Below are 18,131 nucleotides of genomic sequence, written 5' to 3' on the forward strand. Positions count from 1 at the left end.
ATACAAATGTATTGCAAAGGATTTTGTATTGGATTCCTTCTTAAAATTTATATTTACAGCAAAAAAACCCAAAGAGAGTCATCCCCATTTCTGAGAGATGTGGGAAAGAATGGTGTTCCTGGTCACTATCTTATTAGAGAAAGAGGAGCTAGAACAAGTGCAAACTATTTTTATCTGATAACTTTAGTTTGTTGGTTTTTTTTATATGATGAATGCAAATTAGTTATTAGAATATTATATTGCTTTCTATTTTCCAAAAGTGAAAGTATATGTCATATTAACTAGATGACATTGTATATATCACTTCATAAATAACATATGGTTTAAATTTCTATTTTCATGGGCAAAAGATAGGGCTTTACTAAAAAAGGTTTCATAAAATTAGACTAATCAGATGTCACCTGATCTATCAGAGCATACGTCTTTAAAGGACAAATACCCAGAGAATAGAAGGCTCTGGGGACACCTTATAGCACCTTTCAGTACCTACAGGGGGGGCTTACAAGAAAGCTGGAGAGGGACTTTTTACAAGGGCTTGAGTGGACACAGTTGAACGGCCTCAAACTGAAAGAGGGCAGCTTTAAATCGGGTAATAGGAAGAAATTCTTTACTGTGAGGGTGGTTAGACACTGGAACAGGTTGCCCAGAGAAGTTGTGGATACCCCATCCCTGGAATTGTTCAAGGCCAGTTTGGATGGGGCTCTGAGCAATCTGGTCCAGTGGAAGGTGTCCCTGCCCATGGCAGGGGGGTGGAACTAGATGGTCTTTAGTGTTCTTTCCAAACCAACCATTCTGTGATTTATGATTGCAGTGCCACAGACATAGCAGAAAAAGGTTGCTCTTCCATGTTAGAGGGTTGCTCTCTCCTTATTATAGGGTGTATCCAACATATGCAAAGATGACTCAGTATTTCTCTGGATTTTAAATGCAAACACATTATCTTGAAATGTAACATAGTCAATGTCATGTTAGTATTGCTGTCAGTGCAAAATATCGCCCATCTTTCTCTGTCTCCTAGCAACTGCTTCCCACGTTTTTGCTTGCTGTCAAACTTGTTTCTTCATTCTCTCCAGATCTGCATCTCATAAAGAGCTTTTAAGAAACATTTCCACACTAGAATTAAATAACTTCCTTTTTTTTCATGACATTTCTATTGAATAAAAGCTCTCCTAGTTACCTGCTAATGAATAAAAAGGTAGCAGTAATGGTGACCCGAACAGGCTGCTTTTATTTGCAAGCATATATATATACTTTTCTGGCATTAATTAATCTTAAGAGAACCAGTTGTTTTTTGATTTTTAACTAAGACACCTGGTAGCTGCTGTCCTCTGTGAAGATCGACTGGACACTTTTCTTACAACATTGACCAAAAAACTGGATTTGGAGAAGAAGTGCATTCAAACAGTTTCTTCTTTCCAAATGCACATTTTAAATGTCGAACCCAAAGTTTGAAGCAAAATAGGAAAAATATATACAGGAAAATAAACATGCTCAGAGAGATATTAAAAGTCAATTATAGATATAGAATGGCATAAATAAGATAATAATGTTTCTATCTTTTGTTCTTCCTGAATTGCATATAAGGACTGTGTACTTCCTGACTTTATCTATACTCAATCTCTATTCTAACCAGGAAGTTAATCTGAGTTTCTATTTTTTATTCAACTCTAATGGCATCTAGTAAATATTGTCTTCATTTGCTGCTTTATAAACTATTCCATGTATATTCATATATGATATCCCAAAATATTTCATAGTGCTGTCTAACATTAGCCACACAACTCTTCATTGCATGAAAAAAAAATAACCGAAGAAAGATACCAGCTACTTCGCAGCAGTAAGAGTAGTGTTTGGGAACAGTAGCATTGAGAAGGTCAGGGGTGAATAAATGAAGAGAGGTTTCCACTTTATGAATACAGCTGCAAATTTCAATTGGCTTACGCAATAGCAAAGGCTATAAGAAATGCTAAGTCAGAATTTCACATTGATCCTAGACTGAATCACTCCTAACCTCTACCATATAAAACTTCACGTTTTTTTAACAATGTTCATTGTTTGTGAGACATAACCTAACCTTACACTTAGGAAAAACAGTCACTGAATTTAACTTTGAACATGATGAAAATCTAGAATTGGTAGCAGAACTGCCCATGTCCTGTGTTTTCTTATTTCTAAAAATGTTAACATAATTAGATATACAAAAATTTTTGAATTTTTGTCAAATTAAGTTTCTAAATAAAATGTGGTTAGTGCAGTATCATTTTAATTTGCTGTGACACAGCTTACCCAAGGAGACACAATGAGATTTCTTTGAGGGACAAATAAAATGGTAAATACTTATAAACTAAATTAACTCCTTCATTATTCCCATGCCCTAAAGTGAAAATTCCCACAAAACACATTACAGGAAGACTGTTGTTTGGCAATGCTAGAGTCTCATATGGATAGTGGGATAAGACTAGCAGCATACTCTTACCACCTTCTACTCACCAGGGGGGTACCTACTGGGTTCAGCAAAACAGGACTATCTGTCTTGCATGGGAAGCTCATAACAACCTTTCATTGTACAGGGCATGAAGGGATGCTGAAGGAGCTGTCAGACACTGAAATAACTGTCAATGAGAGTCACACTTTTTCAGAATAACGCAATCATGGCTGTGATCTCTCCATGGTGATTTATCTTCTCGACAAAAGCTAATGGCAAAGCCCAGACTTCATGTAATACATAGGGAGCCAATGGACTTTGTGAAATAAGTTAAGGCATCATTCCTGATCGTTATTATACTTAAGCAGGCCTCCCTTAAAATTATTATTTTATTTTTCACCTTAGATTCTGTTTAGTATTTTTCATTGTATTTTGTTACAGTAATGAGGATGTCTTTGTAGTTCTTGTACTGTGCACCTACCAAATCTTTTATGATCAGTCAAGTTTAGTGGCAGAGCTTGTTACAACACCTCAAGAAGTTTTAGTGTAGGAAGTGAAAACATAAAAGAAAATTTGAGTTCAGGAAGAATGTTAAGATTTTCTTCATATTTTTGTAAGTCTAAAGGGCAAATTTTTTTATGAAAATATTTTGTTGTGCTTTTCCAAGAATGTAACAGCTAAATTAATAGTTTCAGTGTCAACATTTTTTGTGAAGAAAAAAATTAAAGTTTTCATTATTCATTTTCAAAGGGTCATGATACATTTTTAGTGCACTTTTGAGAGTTTATCTTCAGCTTTGTGTGCATTTTTTGATGGGGCAGCGTTTATTTCCTGTGACATCAGTGTAAGATATATCATGTTTTCTTGTCTCAGTATTTATTGTGAAGTTCTATCCATAGACCTCACTGAACATAGAAGCAGAATCTGTGGGAGTGAAGCATAACCCACAATACAGAGGACAAGACATACGTGAGTCAAAGGGAGTGAATTGCCAGCATCCAAGGATGCCAAGAGACTTGATTGGTGCGTTATAGTAAGGCCTTTTTCATCTTTGAAAATAACGGAAGTCTGGGAGATTCCTGATGAATGGAAAACCCACAAATGTTGTGTCCACCATCATGAAATACAGGAATTATATCTGGGAAGATCCAGGAAAGTACAAACTGGCTAGTATAGGGAAGGTTATGGAGCAAATCTTCCTGTAAGCATTTCCAGGCACATAAAGGACAAGGTGGTGATTGGGAAGAGTCAGTATGATTTTGTCAAAGCCAAACGATATCTGGCCAACCTTATTGCCTTCCATGATAAGAGGACTGGCTCCATGGATGAGGGGAGAACAGTGAATGTTTTTTACTTTGTCTTTACTAGCTTTCTGCAAGATCTTCCATTTATGCATAGACAAAATGGTGAGATATGAATTGGTGAAGTGGATTCCACAGTGCATAGAAACTTGGCTGGACTGCAACATGCTGAGGTTTGACACAAAGTCCATGTGTCATACCATTGCCGTGAAAGGAATAACCCCAGGGAATGGGACAGGCTTGGGGAAGAGAAAGTTTTGCAGAAAAGACCTAAGGGTGAATAATGCCAGCACACAGTTTGATCAGAGGGTTGGGGAAACGATTATTCCCCTCTAGACTTTTGAGGCTGCATCTGGTTTTGGGGTCCCTGGTATACGAAAGGCACTGACAGACTTCAGTGAAGGCCCACGAAGTTGGACATAGGTTAGAGCACATGGCATATGAGAGAAGCTAAGAGGGTTGGGTTTGGTCAAAGTGAAGAAGGGAAGGTTCATGGGAAACCTTATTGCTGGCTACAACTAGCTAACCAGAAGATGTGGAGGAAACAAAGCCAGCTTTGTCTTGCAGATGCAGAGTGACAGGACAAGAGAGAACATGTGCAAGACTCAACAACAGAAATTCCAGATAGGTATTATGGGAAAAAAATTATGATGAGGGTGGTGAAACCGCACAATAAGTTTTCTGCCTAGAGATATCCAGAAACTGATTGGACAGGGCCCTAAGCAACCCAGAATAGTTGACCCTGCTTTGAGCAGGAGTTTGGGCCAGATGTCTCCTAGGAGGACCAACCCACATTATTCTACTAATGCTTGAATAGCTTTAACGAAGCTTTATAGGTGGATTGATATCTTATTTCTGAAGGGTCTGAAACAAATCTAACTTACATAATTTTTCTGTCACTGTGCAAAATATATGACTCACATGCCATAAAAAAAAAAAATTTAGCACATTTGGGTGTATGCAGTCTTTTTTACTTTCATTATTTTTGAATAAAAATCACAATAATGCTGACAATGTGTGGTACAGTGTGAAAGTATTATATTATCAGTTATCTGGAAGATACATAAAATATCTTTGATCTAATCTTTCTGGAGACACTATAACATAAAAACATAGTTTTATACAGGATTTGCACTTGAAAATAATGTGTTTTAGGTTTATAACAAATTTTTTAAAAATAATTTATTAAACTGTTTCCTTGATCTTGGAATTGTTTATAATAAAAATATGATTTATTGTATCAAAATAAAAAAGATTCAACACATAGGTGACTGGCAGGTAGGAAAGAGTAATTTTGACCAATTAATTTTAAAAGTTGTTTTATAATGTAACAATTCTCCTGTTATTATGATTGCAGATGGTTGATTTTTCTACACTGATAATTATCATTACCATTGGGACAGGAACCTGTTATATACATGTGTACCTGTGTCACTCCAAATTTTTTTAATGTGCTGAACACTGATTTTTAACATTACATTAAAAAAATACAAAAATAGAATTTTCAATAACACAGGTCAAAATATTACATTTAGCTTCAATCTAGTTCTGTACAATGATTTTCAAAATGGGATGTAAAACAAACTGCATAGTATCTAAACACTAAAACATTCACAAAATAAAATGTGTAAGAGGTACACAGCTTCTGAATAATCAGAACCTCTTTCAAGTTTAGTTCTTATTATATTTATCCAACACAGTGTTAGAAAGTATAAAAGCTGGAGAGCTTCCTACTCTAGTTTTATCAATATTTAAAGTGCTGGATATAAGACCAAAGATCTGACCATAAATCCCATCAATACTCAGAAGATCTTCTTAATAATACAGGATTTTTTAAGTCTCAGTGTCATTCAAAAGCTTCTTATGATTACTTCTTATCACTGAGACTGGATGTGGCACTTAGTGCCATGGTCTAGTAACCTCAGCGGTGTTGGATCAAGGATTGGACTTGATGACCTGGGAAGTCTTTTCCAGCCTGGTTGATTCTATGATTCCATGATTCTATGATTCTATACAGCAGCTAGAACTATTTATATTCTCTTTTCTAGATTTTTTGAGGCTTTCATGATATCTAACTGAGTAGACCATATAACCAAAAATATATACCGAAACACATAATAAGTTTTGATTCGGTCTAAGTTCCTTAAACTTATTTAACTTCAAACCTGATAATTAACCCAGTATGACTCATAACCCACAGTGATATTTATATATCATTTTATTACCAATGATATATAAATATTACTATATAATTACAGCTGCCCTTTTCATAAATATGTCTCTTTTAATAATAGTTCCGTAAATATAGTCAATGTTCTGAGTATATTTCTGAGTTTAAAAAAGGTAAATTTGTTACTGTGAGACCATTAAACTGGTTCTACACAGCACAGCTCATTTGTGCAGTCAATGGTTTCAGATGCTGTGCTGCACAATGTCATCCCTGCTTACCCAACCATCTCAGAGAAGCAACTCATCTGCAGCAGGGAGCAAATCAGCCAAAATAGACCCCACAAGGAATGAGATTTTTTGCTCATGAGCCATGGTTCTCACGTGCTCCCTGCATGTGCTGTTTTGAGGCACTTAAATAATTCAGACGCATCACCTTCTGGTATAATTTTTCTAGACATGAACTAGGTTTCTGAATTCATGTAAGCAATACTCAAGATGATAATTATTAATTGAACAGTTTCATTCACATGAAAGCGTCCTTTTCCAGCACAGGACACATTTTAATTAGTATGACTTGATGCAGTTATCAGCAGTTTTTATCTTGATTCTGCAGGCCCTTCATTATCTGTGATAACAAAGGATCTACAATGTATTTTAGGTTGTGCTACTTGTACAGGGAACTCTGTGCTCATGTAGCAAAAGCTAAAAAGATCTCTGAAATTTAGGAGAAGCATGTCCAGTATGGATGAGATTTGCTTATTTTGAAAAGTTATTGCTACTGCCTACAAAAGATAGCTAAAGTGACCTGAAGTGTACTACAGCTGTTGGTCACACATTCTTACGGATTTCTCTGCACATGTGCAAATGCTGTAAGTACAGGGCATATTCCAAGTAGTAAATAAACAGTTACTGTTGCTCTGCTGCATTATAAGGCATGGTTACGTGAGTGAAAGAGTGTTTTTAGTAAGCTTTTATTCCATACTGTACCTTTTCATCCAAAGCCTTGTGGTGCTCAAAGAGAGATTTCAGAGCTTTGAGGACCTCAACTTCACTGGAAACTCCTGAGGGAGACTGTGCTTGTCGTTTCACCACTGTCATCCTCAGTGACCTTTCATGTCTTGAGACAAGGCACTCCAAATGCTCCAGTAACAGCTATTGGATATGATATAAAAAGGTTATTAATTTTTGTGAGCTTAAATGCCATGGAAAGTCTAACTACAAAGTGCATGATAACAAATGGTAACCTCATTGTAGGAGAGACTGCTGGAACAACTGACAATATTTCATGTTTCTAAATTAGATGGAATAAATATAAAAACAGAAAATCTACTCATGATTTCACTTACAACTCTGCTATGAAAAGCAAGAATAAAAAATCACTCAGCTTAGGGTTGCTATTTAACTAAATTAATTATACATTTACAATATTATTTTTGATAGTAATTGATAAACATTGACAACCAAATAACAACCAATGCCCATCTAAAAATCATGTAAAAATATTAAATAAGTTTATAATTAATTCAATCTAACTTTAAAATATTTTCTATTTATATTTGAAGAAACTTAATATGTAAAAGTGAATAGTACATTTTATTAGAATTTTTAGGCTATTCATTTAAAAAATCACAGCTAATGGTGTTTGTCATTAGCGTGTACTCTAAAATGTTCGTTGTCTCTGTTGTACTACAAACATGAAGAAAATCAGAAATGCCCATAAATATCCACAAAATAACCTGTAAACAACATATTGTAAAAACATACTATAATTATTTTTCATTATTACTCTGAGGTTAAATAAGAAAATAAAATGGTACTTTGATGTTGTACAGAAAAGTCCCCATTTGTCTTTACTTTCATAGGGCTACCATTGCTGTTCTTACTGCCTGAACATGAAAGAGAATTGGTTAGCTACAAGGTTAAATCAGGATAGCTAAATTCATGAATCATAATGCATGTTAAATATCTAAGTCATTGAACTGGAAATTTGAAAGTTGCATGGATAATTGTTTATTATTTCTCCTTTGATGTGGTTCTTAATATAGCTACTAATAGTAATTATATATATTTATCTTTAATCCATAGTTATTCTCATTCACACAATGGTCTTTATTGTTACATTAATTAACAGATGGCAAAACTAGAGTGGAATCTCATTGGAGTTGTAATATATAGATATTAAGATAGGAATGAATAACATTTGGTGTCATCTTTGCTTCAAACATGATTCTTAGGTCTGGATTTGCACCTGATTACTATGTTACAATAACTGTATTATCATAAAAATAGTGAATGCATATGCAAATAATATTAATACATTAAGAATTGTAATGACTCCCCTCAGCTCAAGAAAGGAGGGTATTTCTATCATTTCTGAATCCAAGTGGTGACCTGTATTTATAAAAAGCAAACGAGCAAGAAATTCACAAGCTCTGTCAACCCTGGAGGGCTGATAGCAGATACAGGTAGATTTTTAATTATTTGAGGCAGTCCAATGTAACATGCAAATATGAAGAGACCTGTTAATGATAGAGACGTCAGGAATTCAGTATGGGGCTCTGGTAGGTTTGTAACTTCAGTGAGGTCAGAACAGCATCCAAATATTTGCAGAGCTTTTCTGTTCACAGGATCACATACATAGTTAATTGCTATCATGAATAGAATTGAATGTTTGAATTTTGTTCTAAATTATTATACCTTCATGATTTTTCTAGGCCCCCTAGTTTATCTGGGAGAGAGCTGGAGAAAAGTCAATATCTGACTTCTAATTCTACAACCTACTCTCTGCCCTATCTCTTCAAAGAGGCTGTGAGGCTGCAACATTTCCTTCTCTGTGTAGCCTGACTCTGCATCACTCTATAGCTCTGGGGTACCCAGAATTTGACTCTAATCTGTGCTGTGGACTTAGATTTCTCCACAGTTATTCCCACTTCCTGGCTGATCCTGTTAGAGCCAGGTTCATCCTGCCCTGTTCTCTTCATGCAGAAACTTTTCAATGCATCATAACTACCTCTAGATCAGTCTAAATTCAGTCAAAAGACTATGAATTTCTGGAGAAATGGGGAAAAAAGGAAAATATTGATTGATTCACTGTTGAGTTTTTAGTATGGTCATTCATTCCACAAGTCTGTTAGTTGTCTAATGCTCAAATTGACACCCACTAAACCAGTCCAGAATAACAACCTCTTGGAAACCTCTTTTTTCAGCCTAACTGAGTAAACTTAACATATTTTATTTTCTGTTACCCGAAATGACTTATCTCCCAGACAAATGCTGTGATGATCAGAGACTTCTGAGAGCCTGTATGCAAGTATTAGTTGGAAATGAAAATGAGAAAATCTAGTTCAGGAGAGAAGAAAAATGATGGTGACATGGAATTCTTGACATTGAAAACCTTTCATAACAGAAGGGATTATGCATAACCTATAACACAGAGATAAATAAGGAACGTACAAAAAACCCCTAATATACATTCACAACTTCACTTTGACCTGGCGTAGACAGACAATCCCAAGAGGGAATTTGAAGTCAGCATGGACAGAAGAAAGACCAAGACCCTTACTAAACAAAGGCCGAATGGAGATTGAAAAGAACAATGAAGAGAGAAAAACAAGTTAAACAAAGTTTTCAAATATAAGTGCAGAGCGATGGGAACTCAGAATTTCTAATGTGGTAATTGTGGAGAGGTTTGCTATTTGAGATGAACAGTGCAGCACCTTAGCCCTTTGTAGAGTTGCAGATAACATATTTAACTCTAGGTTGAGTTACTGTCATGTTAGATACACACATAATACATGATATATATCCAGATAGAATACTAAACCAATACAAACACAGTACTAAACCAATGACAGTCATTCATTTAATATACATAAAAGCTACGTTTGCCTTTAGCTTACAACTACCATTTCAGAGGAGAAAAAAACATTCCAGTTTCTGCATACGTTTCACAGTTGTTAAATAAATCAAGTGCAAAATACTGTGTTGCCTATTTTACTGTATAAAGACAGATAGTGAAACGTCACAGCTAGGGTCAAAAGACTCATGGAGAGCTACCACAGTACTTGTGAACATTTCACACTTTTTTCTTTCTGTTCTTATTTACTCAAGCTACTCTGTTTGCAGTCAGTCATTCTTCTGGAAACTACCTCTGAACACTCCAAGTTTCCTTACCATCAGCCCTATGAATGCTCAAGAAGGAATGCTAATACAGATTTCTGGCTTGCAAAAATTTCTTGGTTTTACTTTTCAACAAAAGTCCACTTTAGGTCTCCATAAATTCTGTGAGCACTGCTTACAACAAAACCAACTAAGCAGGGAATACTATTAACCAGGTCTTTTAGTACAACATTACTCCTAGCTGTACTGAAAGAGAAAAAATCCCAAGGGTTAGAATATCTGACTGTGACTGAGCACCTGATGGCAAATCCTTGCCCACTACTCTGATGAAATGTTAGAATCACAGAATCATAGAATTTTTTAGGCTGGAAAAGACCTCTAAGATCATCAAGTCCAACTGCTAACCCAGGACTGCCAAGTCCTCCACTAAACCATGTTGCTAGGTGCCACATCTACATGTCTTCTAAAACCCTCCAGGGATGGTGACTCTACCATCCAGCCTGTTCCAGTGCTTAATAACCCTTTTGGTGAAGAAATTTTCCCTAATATCCAACCCAAACCTTTCTTGGTGCAACTTGAGGCTGTTTCCTCTCATCCCATCACTTGTTACCTGGGAGAAGAGGCTGAACTCCACCTGGCTTCAACCTCCTGTCATGTAGTTGTAGACAGAAATAAGGACCCCCTGAGACTCCTTTTCTCCAGGCTAAACAATCCCAGCTCCCTCAGCCAATCCTCATAAGACTTGAGCTCCAGACCCTTTACCAGCTTTTATGCCCTACTTTGGACATGCAATGATACTGCTGTTTTATTCAACTTTGCCCCATATACAATTATGTTAAACAAAAGGGTAATAGATTTTCTCCACTTCCCTGGAAAGAGCAAATGTCAACAATATTGACAGAACTATGAAGTGTCTCACCGCTACAATGATGGGGGAGGAGATATGTAAACGCAAAAAATGCGCATTGAAGATGACAGTGTGTCCACGGAATGTTTAAGTTTAATGACTGAAGGAAATCACAACAACTTGTGGGCATGTTGAGGACTTTCCTCCTCATATGTAGTTCAATAATTAATATTCCAAATATTCCAAATATTTGGGAGAACATCACAAGATTTCCTCTTGAAATAACATTGTAACAATACTGGTAGTTCATTTAAACTACAAAAGAATTGTTAGAAACCGCTTCAGAAATTTCAGTATGTTGCAATTAAACTCTGGCATTAATAGTGATCATGGGCTGTTAAGCATTTTCTGCTCCCTCACACTGTGTCGAGCTGTTACAGTTGTCAAGCACTCAGAGGGACAGGCAGCTTGCAGGGAAAAGAAGAAGATCAACAGCAGCAGGTAGGACAGAATCACCCACGCATCATTGCTATGCTTTTCCTACTGGAAAGCGTAAGCTTGGCAATGAATTATGAAATAATCTGACAAGTGAGTTTTATATGCTGGGTAAATTTTAGGATGCTCAAGATGCTGTGCTGATAATTGTACCTTATGTAAATGGAATTGTTTCTGGCGCTCTGGATTTTTTTATAAGCATAAAACACGTATAAAAATAATCATTTAAAGACTTAAAAATGCTCTAGTGCATATTCTGTGAGTGAATGAAGAATCTTTAAAGTGTTAATTAGAACTAATTCAACAAGAAAAGAGAAAATTATTAGAGTATACCCAGCTTCCTGTATTTCTCAAATCACCTACAAAGCACTTATGGAAATGATTGATTTCTGTGAAATGGAACAGCACGGTTAAATTTAATGGTATAAACTACATCAGTGTGGATTATTGCCTACACTGCTATACTGTACCATACCATCATGACTACCTGAACACTGATTTACATATGGAAAATGGAAGAAGTTAAAACATTCTTTTTCAGGAATGAAGACTCAATAAGTTGACACTAGTGTGACTCAATACTATTGAGTATACTATTGATACTATTGATACGCACTATTATAGGACATGGATTTTAATGAACATAAAATTTTTTAACTTTCTTTATTTTCAACAAAGTTTTCTGCAAAAAAAAAGTTCACATCAGGATAGTAAGTGCAGAAATTATAGAATCAGCAGATAGTAATGAAAAGAAAAGGAGAATAATAAATAAAGGAGCACAGTGAAAAAACAAAGATAGGGTATTTGCTAAAATGAGACAGACTTGGCTTAAGAGATTCTTTAGAGAAATAGGTTAACCCACTAAGAAAATTCTCTTTTGAGGTCCAGCTTAGAATTTCTCACCAGCACGGGCAAAATTGAATTTCCTTTCAGTCTATATTTAGAATGAACATTATTCAGTGAATCTCCATCTCTGGTGTAAGTAAAGATGACAAGTAAAATAAGCAGACATGGGGTTGAAGATTATCTCTAAATCCAATCACAAAATCAGTGATTTTCTTTGGCATTGTTCCACAGTGGTGGAAACTACTTTGCACCTGTGGTCAGCTGGTGTGACCTCCAATAGCTATACTTGTAAGATAACAGTGAAAATCATTGTTTGAAAAAACAAAGTTACAGCCTAATTACAGCATTATTTGCCATGTCTGTCCTCCTGTACAGAAACCAAAATACTAGCAACTTAAAACCTTAATGAAATCATATGTGAAACAAAGATATGAAAGAAAATATAATAATCAGGATAATGATTAAAGTAATAGAAAGAAAAGGGTTTTATAAGAATAATGAATACAAATATAATAACTATTAGACTACACAGATTACCTGAAAACACAGGTATTGATTAACTATATATTACATTCACTATCTATTGTCACTCTATATTCAGTGACACTTCTTTTTTTGAAAGAAGAAACACATGAATCTAGAGGATATTTCACAATATTGAGGCAAAAATAATGACATTTACATCATTTATGTTAGTGAAATAATGCTTTAGGATTTGCAGAACTTCAGGAGACAGTTGTACTTATTTTCAAGTGTAGAGTGCTTTTAGACCACTATCATGCTTAAAAAATAAAATAAAGCACCTGACTCAGTTTCAGCACCTATCAAACTGATGTAACTAAAAGGATATATTAGAAAATAACCTAAATAAAGTAGTTAAAACTATATTTAAAAAAAATATTCCTAGAGTTTCCCAACACAATAGAAGGGAATTTGAATAATAAAATATAAGGTTAAGTTCTGATCTATGGGTATTATGACACCGCAGTGCATAATTGAAGATGTTTCATAAACCATTCAATAAGGAATTGAGAAAACAAATATGAATAAAATCCGATATAAGTCAGCCTTGTTCACTTTAATAAGTGCTTCAGCTCCTAAGGTATGAAGAAAAAGAAAGATGTTGACGCTGTCTTTGTTACATCTGTTTCATTCAGAAACATAGGTTTAATTTTTGTTCTTTCTAGACTGCTAAAACTAAAATATTTCAGACCAATTTAAGTAACAATTTAGGCTATATTCAAAAAGTATATGTTTGTGTTCAGTTCTTTTTTGTTGTTTTAGTGAAAAAAACACAATCAGGTTAATCCATATCAGTATTGTAAGAGGTTTTTTCTGCCAAACCATCCCCCAAATTTCTTCATAATAATATTCTGATTTAATAAGTTAATCCTACACACTTTTTCTACTTTTAAAGAATACAGATTGAGACAAAAAAAATCTTTCAGTTTTAATTTAAATTTAGCACTGCCAAAGTAGTGCTATTTTATAATCTCCTTTAAATAACAAGCTAGATCACACTGACTTGTCTTCCAGCTTCAGAAAAGATGCTCTCTCTCTAAATGCTGTAGTTGATCATTCTAGCTAGAGAATATCCAGAGAAATAACTGTAAGGGTTTCTATTAAGGTATTTTGTATAAGTTTTCAGAGTTCCATTAAATGGTTTTGCAGAGACAACCTGTTTGTCTTCCTATCAGCAATGCCACATCAATCAATACCTATACATGTTCTTCTGCACTTTCTATTTTGCCTCGAGTACTGACAGATGAAGTTGCTAGCTAAGTTTTTGACATGCAAATATTTATACTGTAATATGTCAGAAAAATTTAATTATCATAGGCAGTAAAAATGCATATTCAACAGCAAAAGGTCAGTAGGAAGCTTGGTGTAAGAATGCTCCTAGAAGGATTGAGTAGGAACTTGATTAAATATTGGGGTAAGGTTTAATCTCTGGTAATTTGGCTGAGATTTAGAGTATATGGGTCCCAAGAAATGTAATTCCATCATGGTCTCTCTCTAATACATGTTACCATCAAGATCTACTACTGCAGCTTGGCATACAGTAAGAAATCAGAATATCTGTTGTTGGGTTTGGGTTTTGTTTGTTTATTTATGTGATTAGCAAAAAGTGTATGAGGCTATTGCCAGGAAATAAAGAAACACATAGGAATGGGTCTAAAGTAAAAAAAATACTGACAGTTAGTCATAATTGAAAATGTAAAGGGGAGCTAGAAGGCTAATGTGTACCCAGAGCCTGAAAGAATTGCCAGCTTTCATTTCTTTCTGCTGATCTTCAGTTTGAAGCAGGAGGTGCTTCAAATAGTATCTTTATGCTGTTACCCCAGAGAAATAGAAGGTTGGATTACAAAATTCAGAAGGTGCAATTTGGAACTGAGCCTCTTCATCTAAAAGTGGTAGGAAGTGCTACTTGGGACAAAAGAGGTTATCGTGAGTGGTTCCACTATCTGTAGTTATGCATGAGCGTGCCCTCGGAGGTCAGGTTAAGTAAGCCTTGCTAGCTTGCCTCTAGCCAGGCTAGAGTGTGAACATTAGAAGAATGTTCAAGTGTGAACATTAGAAGGATGGACAAAAGAAGCATTAGTTGGACTAACTTTATGTATGAGAAAAGACATTTAATTTTCTCATTGCAATAGTGTATCAGTGGTCCTCCAAATATTATTACTTTATTAGAATCTTTGCTAAATTTACAGAAAAATTTTGAGGCAATATTCTTCTTACAAAATATTAATGCTATTTTGTATTAATAACAGCATAGATCTCAGTTTGCAAGAGTGCCTCTTTATAGGCAATGCCTTCACAATGAATGTTGCTAGAAATCTTATTACTAGCCTGTCATCAAGACCATATGTTGAAGACAACAGCTTTGCACCTAAAACGCTTGTCTTCTCCAGTAAAAGAAGTGTTCCTATAGAAGACAGCATGATTATTACATCCAACTCTTACAACTAATGTAATATATGGCAGCTTAAAGCCTGGGAAGAACATATATATGACATGATGGGGGGATAACTTATTACTGAAAATGCTAGAGGTCAGGGTAAAGCACGTCTGAACTTCTTTCTCCTTCTCCAGTATTACTTGAACTCTGTATTTCCCTTTTGCTTGCTGTAACATCTCCTGCATTCCCTATATTTTTTCATAGCCTAAATATTTTGAGCTCCAATACCTAGCTTCATTTTGAAAACACATTGTTAGTGTTTACCAATTTTAACTGCAAGGACTTACAAGGATTATCAGACTCTATGACTCTCATTTGTTGATATGAGTTCTGGAAAACCTCTTACTGATTTTTCTTTTACATAACACAAGAAACAGAAGGATTATCTTTAAGCTTCTTGGTCTCCAAAGAAAATGCCTATGACAGAGATCAGTCTGACTTAGGAGATGACTTGCATTTGAGTCATCTTCCTTTTCTCTCACAGTTGTTTGGCAAGTGACTATCTTTGGCTACTTGGCTGTCTTGGAATTTTTGCTAGTCTGTATTGCTTAGATCAGGAATACCCACACTAGGTATTGGTACACTGCAGTTTTAATACGCTAAAGTTGGTGTTCAGTGGGCTTTGCAGTGAAGTGGATAAAGCATTTTTACATTAAATACTAAAATAATTGACATATGTGGCAGTTACTGATAATTTAAGCAGCCTTAGAAAGCCTTCAGATTTGTAGCTGAGATGCTTTGCTAAGTCTAGAAAATGCAGTGCAATTCATACATGCTTCTCCTAATTAATTAATCAATTAATATTATTTTTTGGGAGTAATTTTGAACTGCTTGAAATGTGTGACAATCATGGGAGAAAAAAAAGGTCTCACCTCTGTCTCCCATCATGTTTCCCAAACCCATCACCCCTAAGAATTTGTGTTAAATGTGATCATCTCCTGCACCCCAAGAGACCATGGAGGTAGATGGGTCAGGTTTGTCTTTTTGTAGGCATCTATATGATCTGTCCTTCCTTGGATAGCTGAAGTCTATGGCACCCTGGTGCTATAGTTGGACAGAAAAAAAGGAAGGAGAAAGGCCCTCTCTCAGTTCTTTTGGTATATACATTCTTACATTCCCTTCAGAATGCAAATTAACTGACTAAGGAAAGATGTTATCTGAGTATCCAAAGTATTATTCATTTATTATATAGCAGGAAAACAAGAGGAGTTACACAGATCACAGAAGAATGAAATATGGATATGAGAAAACACCAAGTTCAGCCTCTGAGATTGATTCCATATGTCCATTACCAGCCTGACTCCTGTCTGATCTGGGACTATTACATCTCTTTTCTCACACCTTTCCACAAACACCATAAAACCTTCTCTGCCACCCTCTTCTACTTCTTGAGAAATTCTGCCTTTTCCCAGACACTTTTATGTGCAAATTATTTTATCCTGAAAACAGTTCTGTACATCATTTGAGAATTTTCAGAAGATGCTGTCACATATAATCTTGTTCCAAGACAGAACAACATCTTCTGATTGAAGCAGAACATGAAAAATTTAAGGGTGAAATCTTGTCCCCACTCAGCTGTACGGCAAATGACATTTACTTCAGGGGTCACATGGCTGCATCTAAACTAAACAACAGACTGCCTGTGGTACATGTGGCATCCTTCACCTTATCCTTATTCAGATCAAATTCAAGGCACAAGGGAAAACAGGGTCTGTTGTAACCTTGCCTTTTGCATTGATAAAAGATGAAGATATGTGCAGGCCACTTAGGCAGGTCCTGGGGCTTTCAAGGCTGCATTATGGGTTTTAGAAAACATTTAAACGGAATGACCTTACCATGTTATATACAAAATCTGCTATGTCTGTAGTATATCTGGCTAATACACTCATTTCCTCCAGGACTGTAGCACAGTAGATATGTCCTGCTACTTAGACTGTTTTAAGACACATTCATTTACTAAAGTGTTGGAATTTCTTCTTATTTACACAAATAAGGATTTAAAATTTTATGCAAGTTTACACATACATGACATCCAGAGAAGGTCTCTGCTGTATACTTACTCTTGTGTTGTTTCTTTCAGCTTTAAGTTCTGAAATCTCCTCCTCTTTTTCAAGCAGCTGTTCCCTGCATGCATTTAATTCTTTTGTCAGTGCAGCAAATTCCTGTAGAATAAAATTATATATGAAGTTACTCAACATGTAAGCACTAGAATAATTTAATCCATATGCATTCTAGAGTTTGAGAATTTGAATAATATTTAGAAATCATCAACACAAACTAAAATAGCATACGTAAACTTCAGCATCTACCAAAACCATTTCAAGTATAGATATATCTAATAAAAAACAACTACTGATTTAAATTTATAATAAAAAAAGGTTCAGGATGATGGCAACATCTCCTATACATAAGCTACCAGAACCACACCAGAAGAAGAACAGAATTGGCCAATTTCATAGCAACAGAGACACCACATTTCACACATAATGAAGTTCAACTCAACATACCCACTTTGCGAGTGTTCTTGCCTCTCTGTAAGGCATCCTTTGCAATATGGCATGGGAGAAAAAAGTTAAGGTATTCACTGATCAAAATCTATCTAATATCAGATTAACATAAGTAATACATGTGTTGTGAAAAAATACTCTACTTGATTTAACTATTTAGATGTCTTTGGGCATTATAGTGAAAGGCTGTGATGACTCAGAACAATATTTATGTTAGTTAGAATGAGCTTCCTATGAATCAATAACATAAAATGAAACTGCATTTTAAGTTGCTTCCGATGTGAAGCTCTTTACATGCAACTAATAAGTATTCTGAAAAACACATCTTTTAGTTGTCAAAATTTCTATTAAAATGTCTTGATTTTACCATTGCTGTACTCTTCAACAATACACATAAATTTTTGTCTATACAAAGGGCAGTCATAGAATTGTCATTAATTTCAATAATGAAAAGGTTTCACTC

The 18,131-nt window shown here is 35.2% G+C and overlaps 1 protein-coding gene across 17 annotated transcripts in view; it reads right to left on the reverse strand.

Moving 5' to 3' along the window:
• The window catches only part of PPFIA2 (PTPRF interacting protein alpha 2), a 321,853-nt gene that overhangs the window by 108,887 nt on the left and 194,835 nt on the right, over positions 1-18,131 (reverse strand). For all 17 annotated transcript variants that reach the window (XM_017804349.1, XM_017804347.1, XM_017804348.1 and 14 more), the window contains 2 exons: positions 17,222-17,323; positions 6,883-7,047 (listed from right to left, as the gene is read on the reverse strand). In XM_017804349.1, the coding sequence (XP_017659838.1) occupies positions 6,883-7,047; positions 17,222-17,323 (267 nt within the window). The remainder of the gene's footprint in view (positions 1-6,882; positions 7,048-17,221; positions 17,324-18,131) is intronic.

This window comes from Lepidothrix coronata, unplaced genomic scaffold, assembly GCF_001604755.1.
Source record: "Lepidothrix coronata isolate B3197 unplaced genomic scaffold, Lepidothrix_coronata-1.0 Scaffold9, whole genome shotgun sequence".
Lineage (NCBI taxonomy): Eukaryota > Metazoa > Chordata > Aves > Passeriformes > Pipridae > Lepidothrix > Lepidothrix coronata.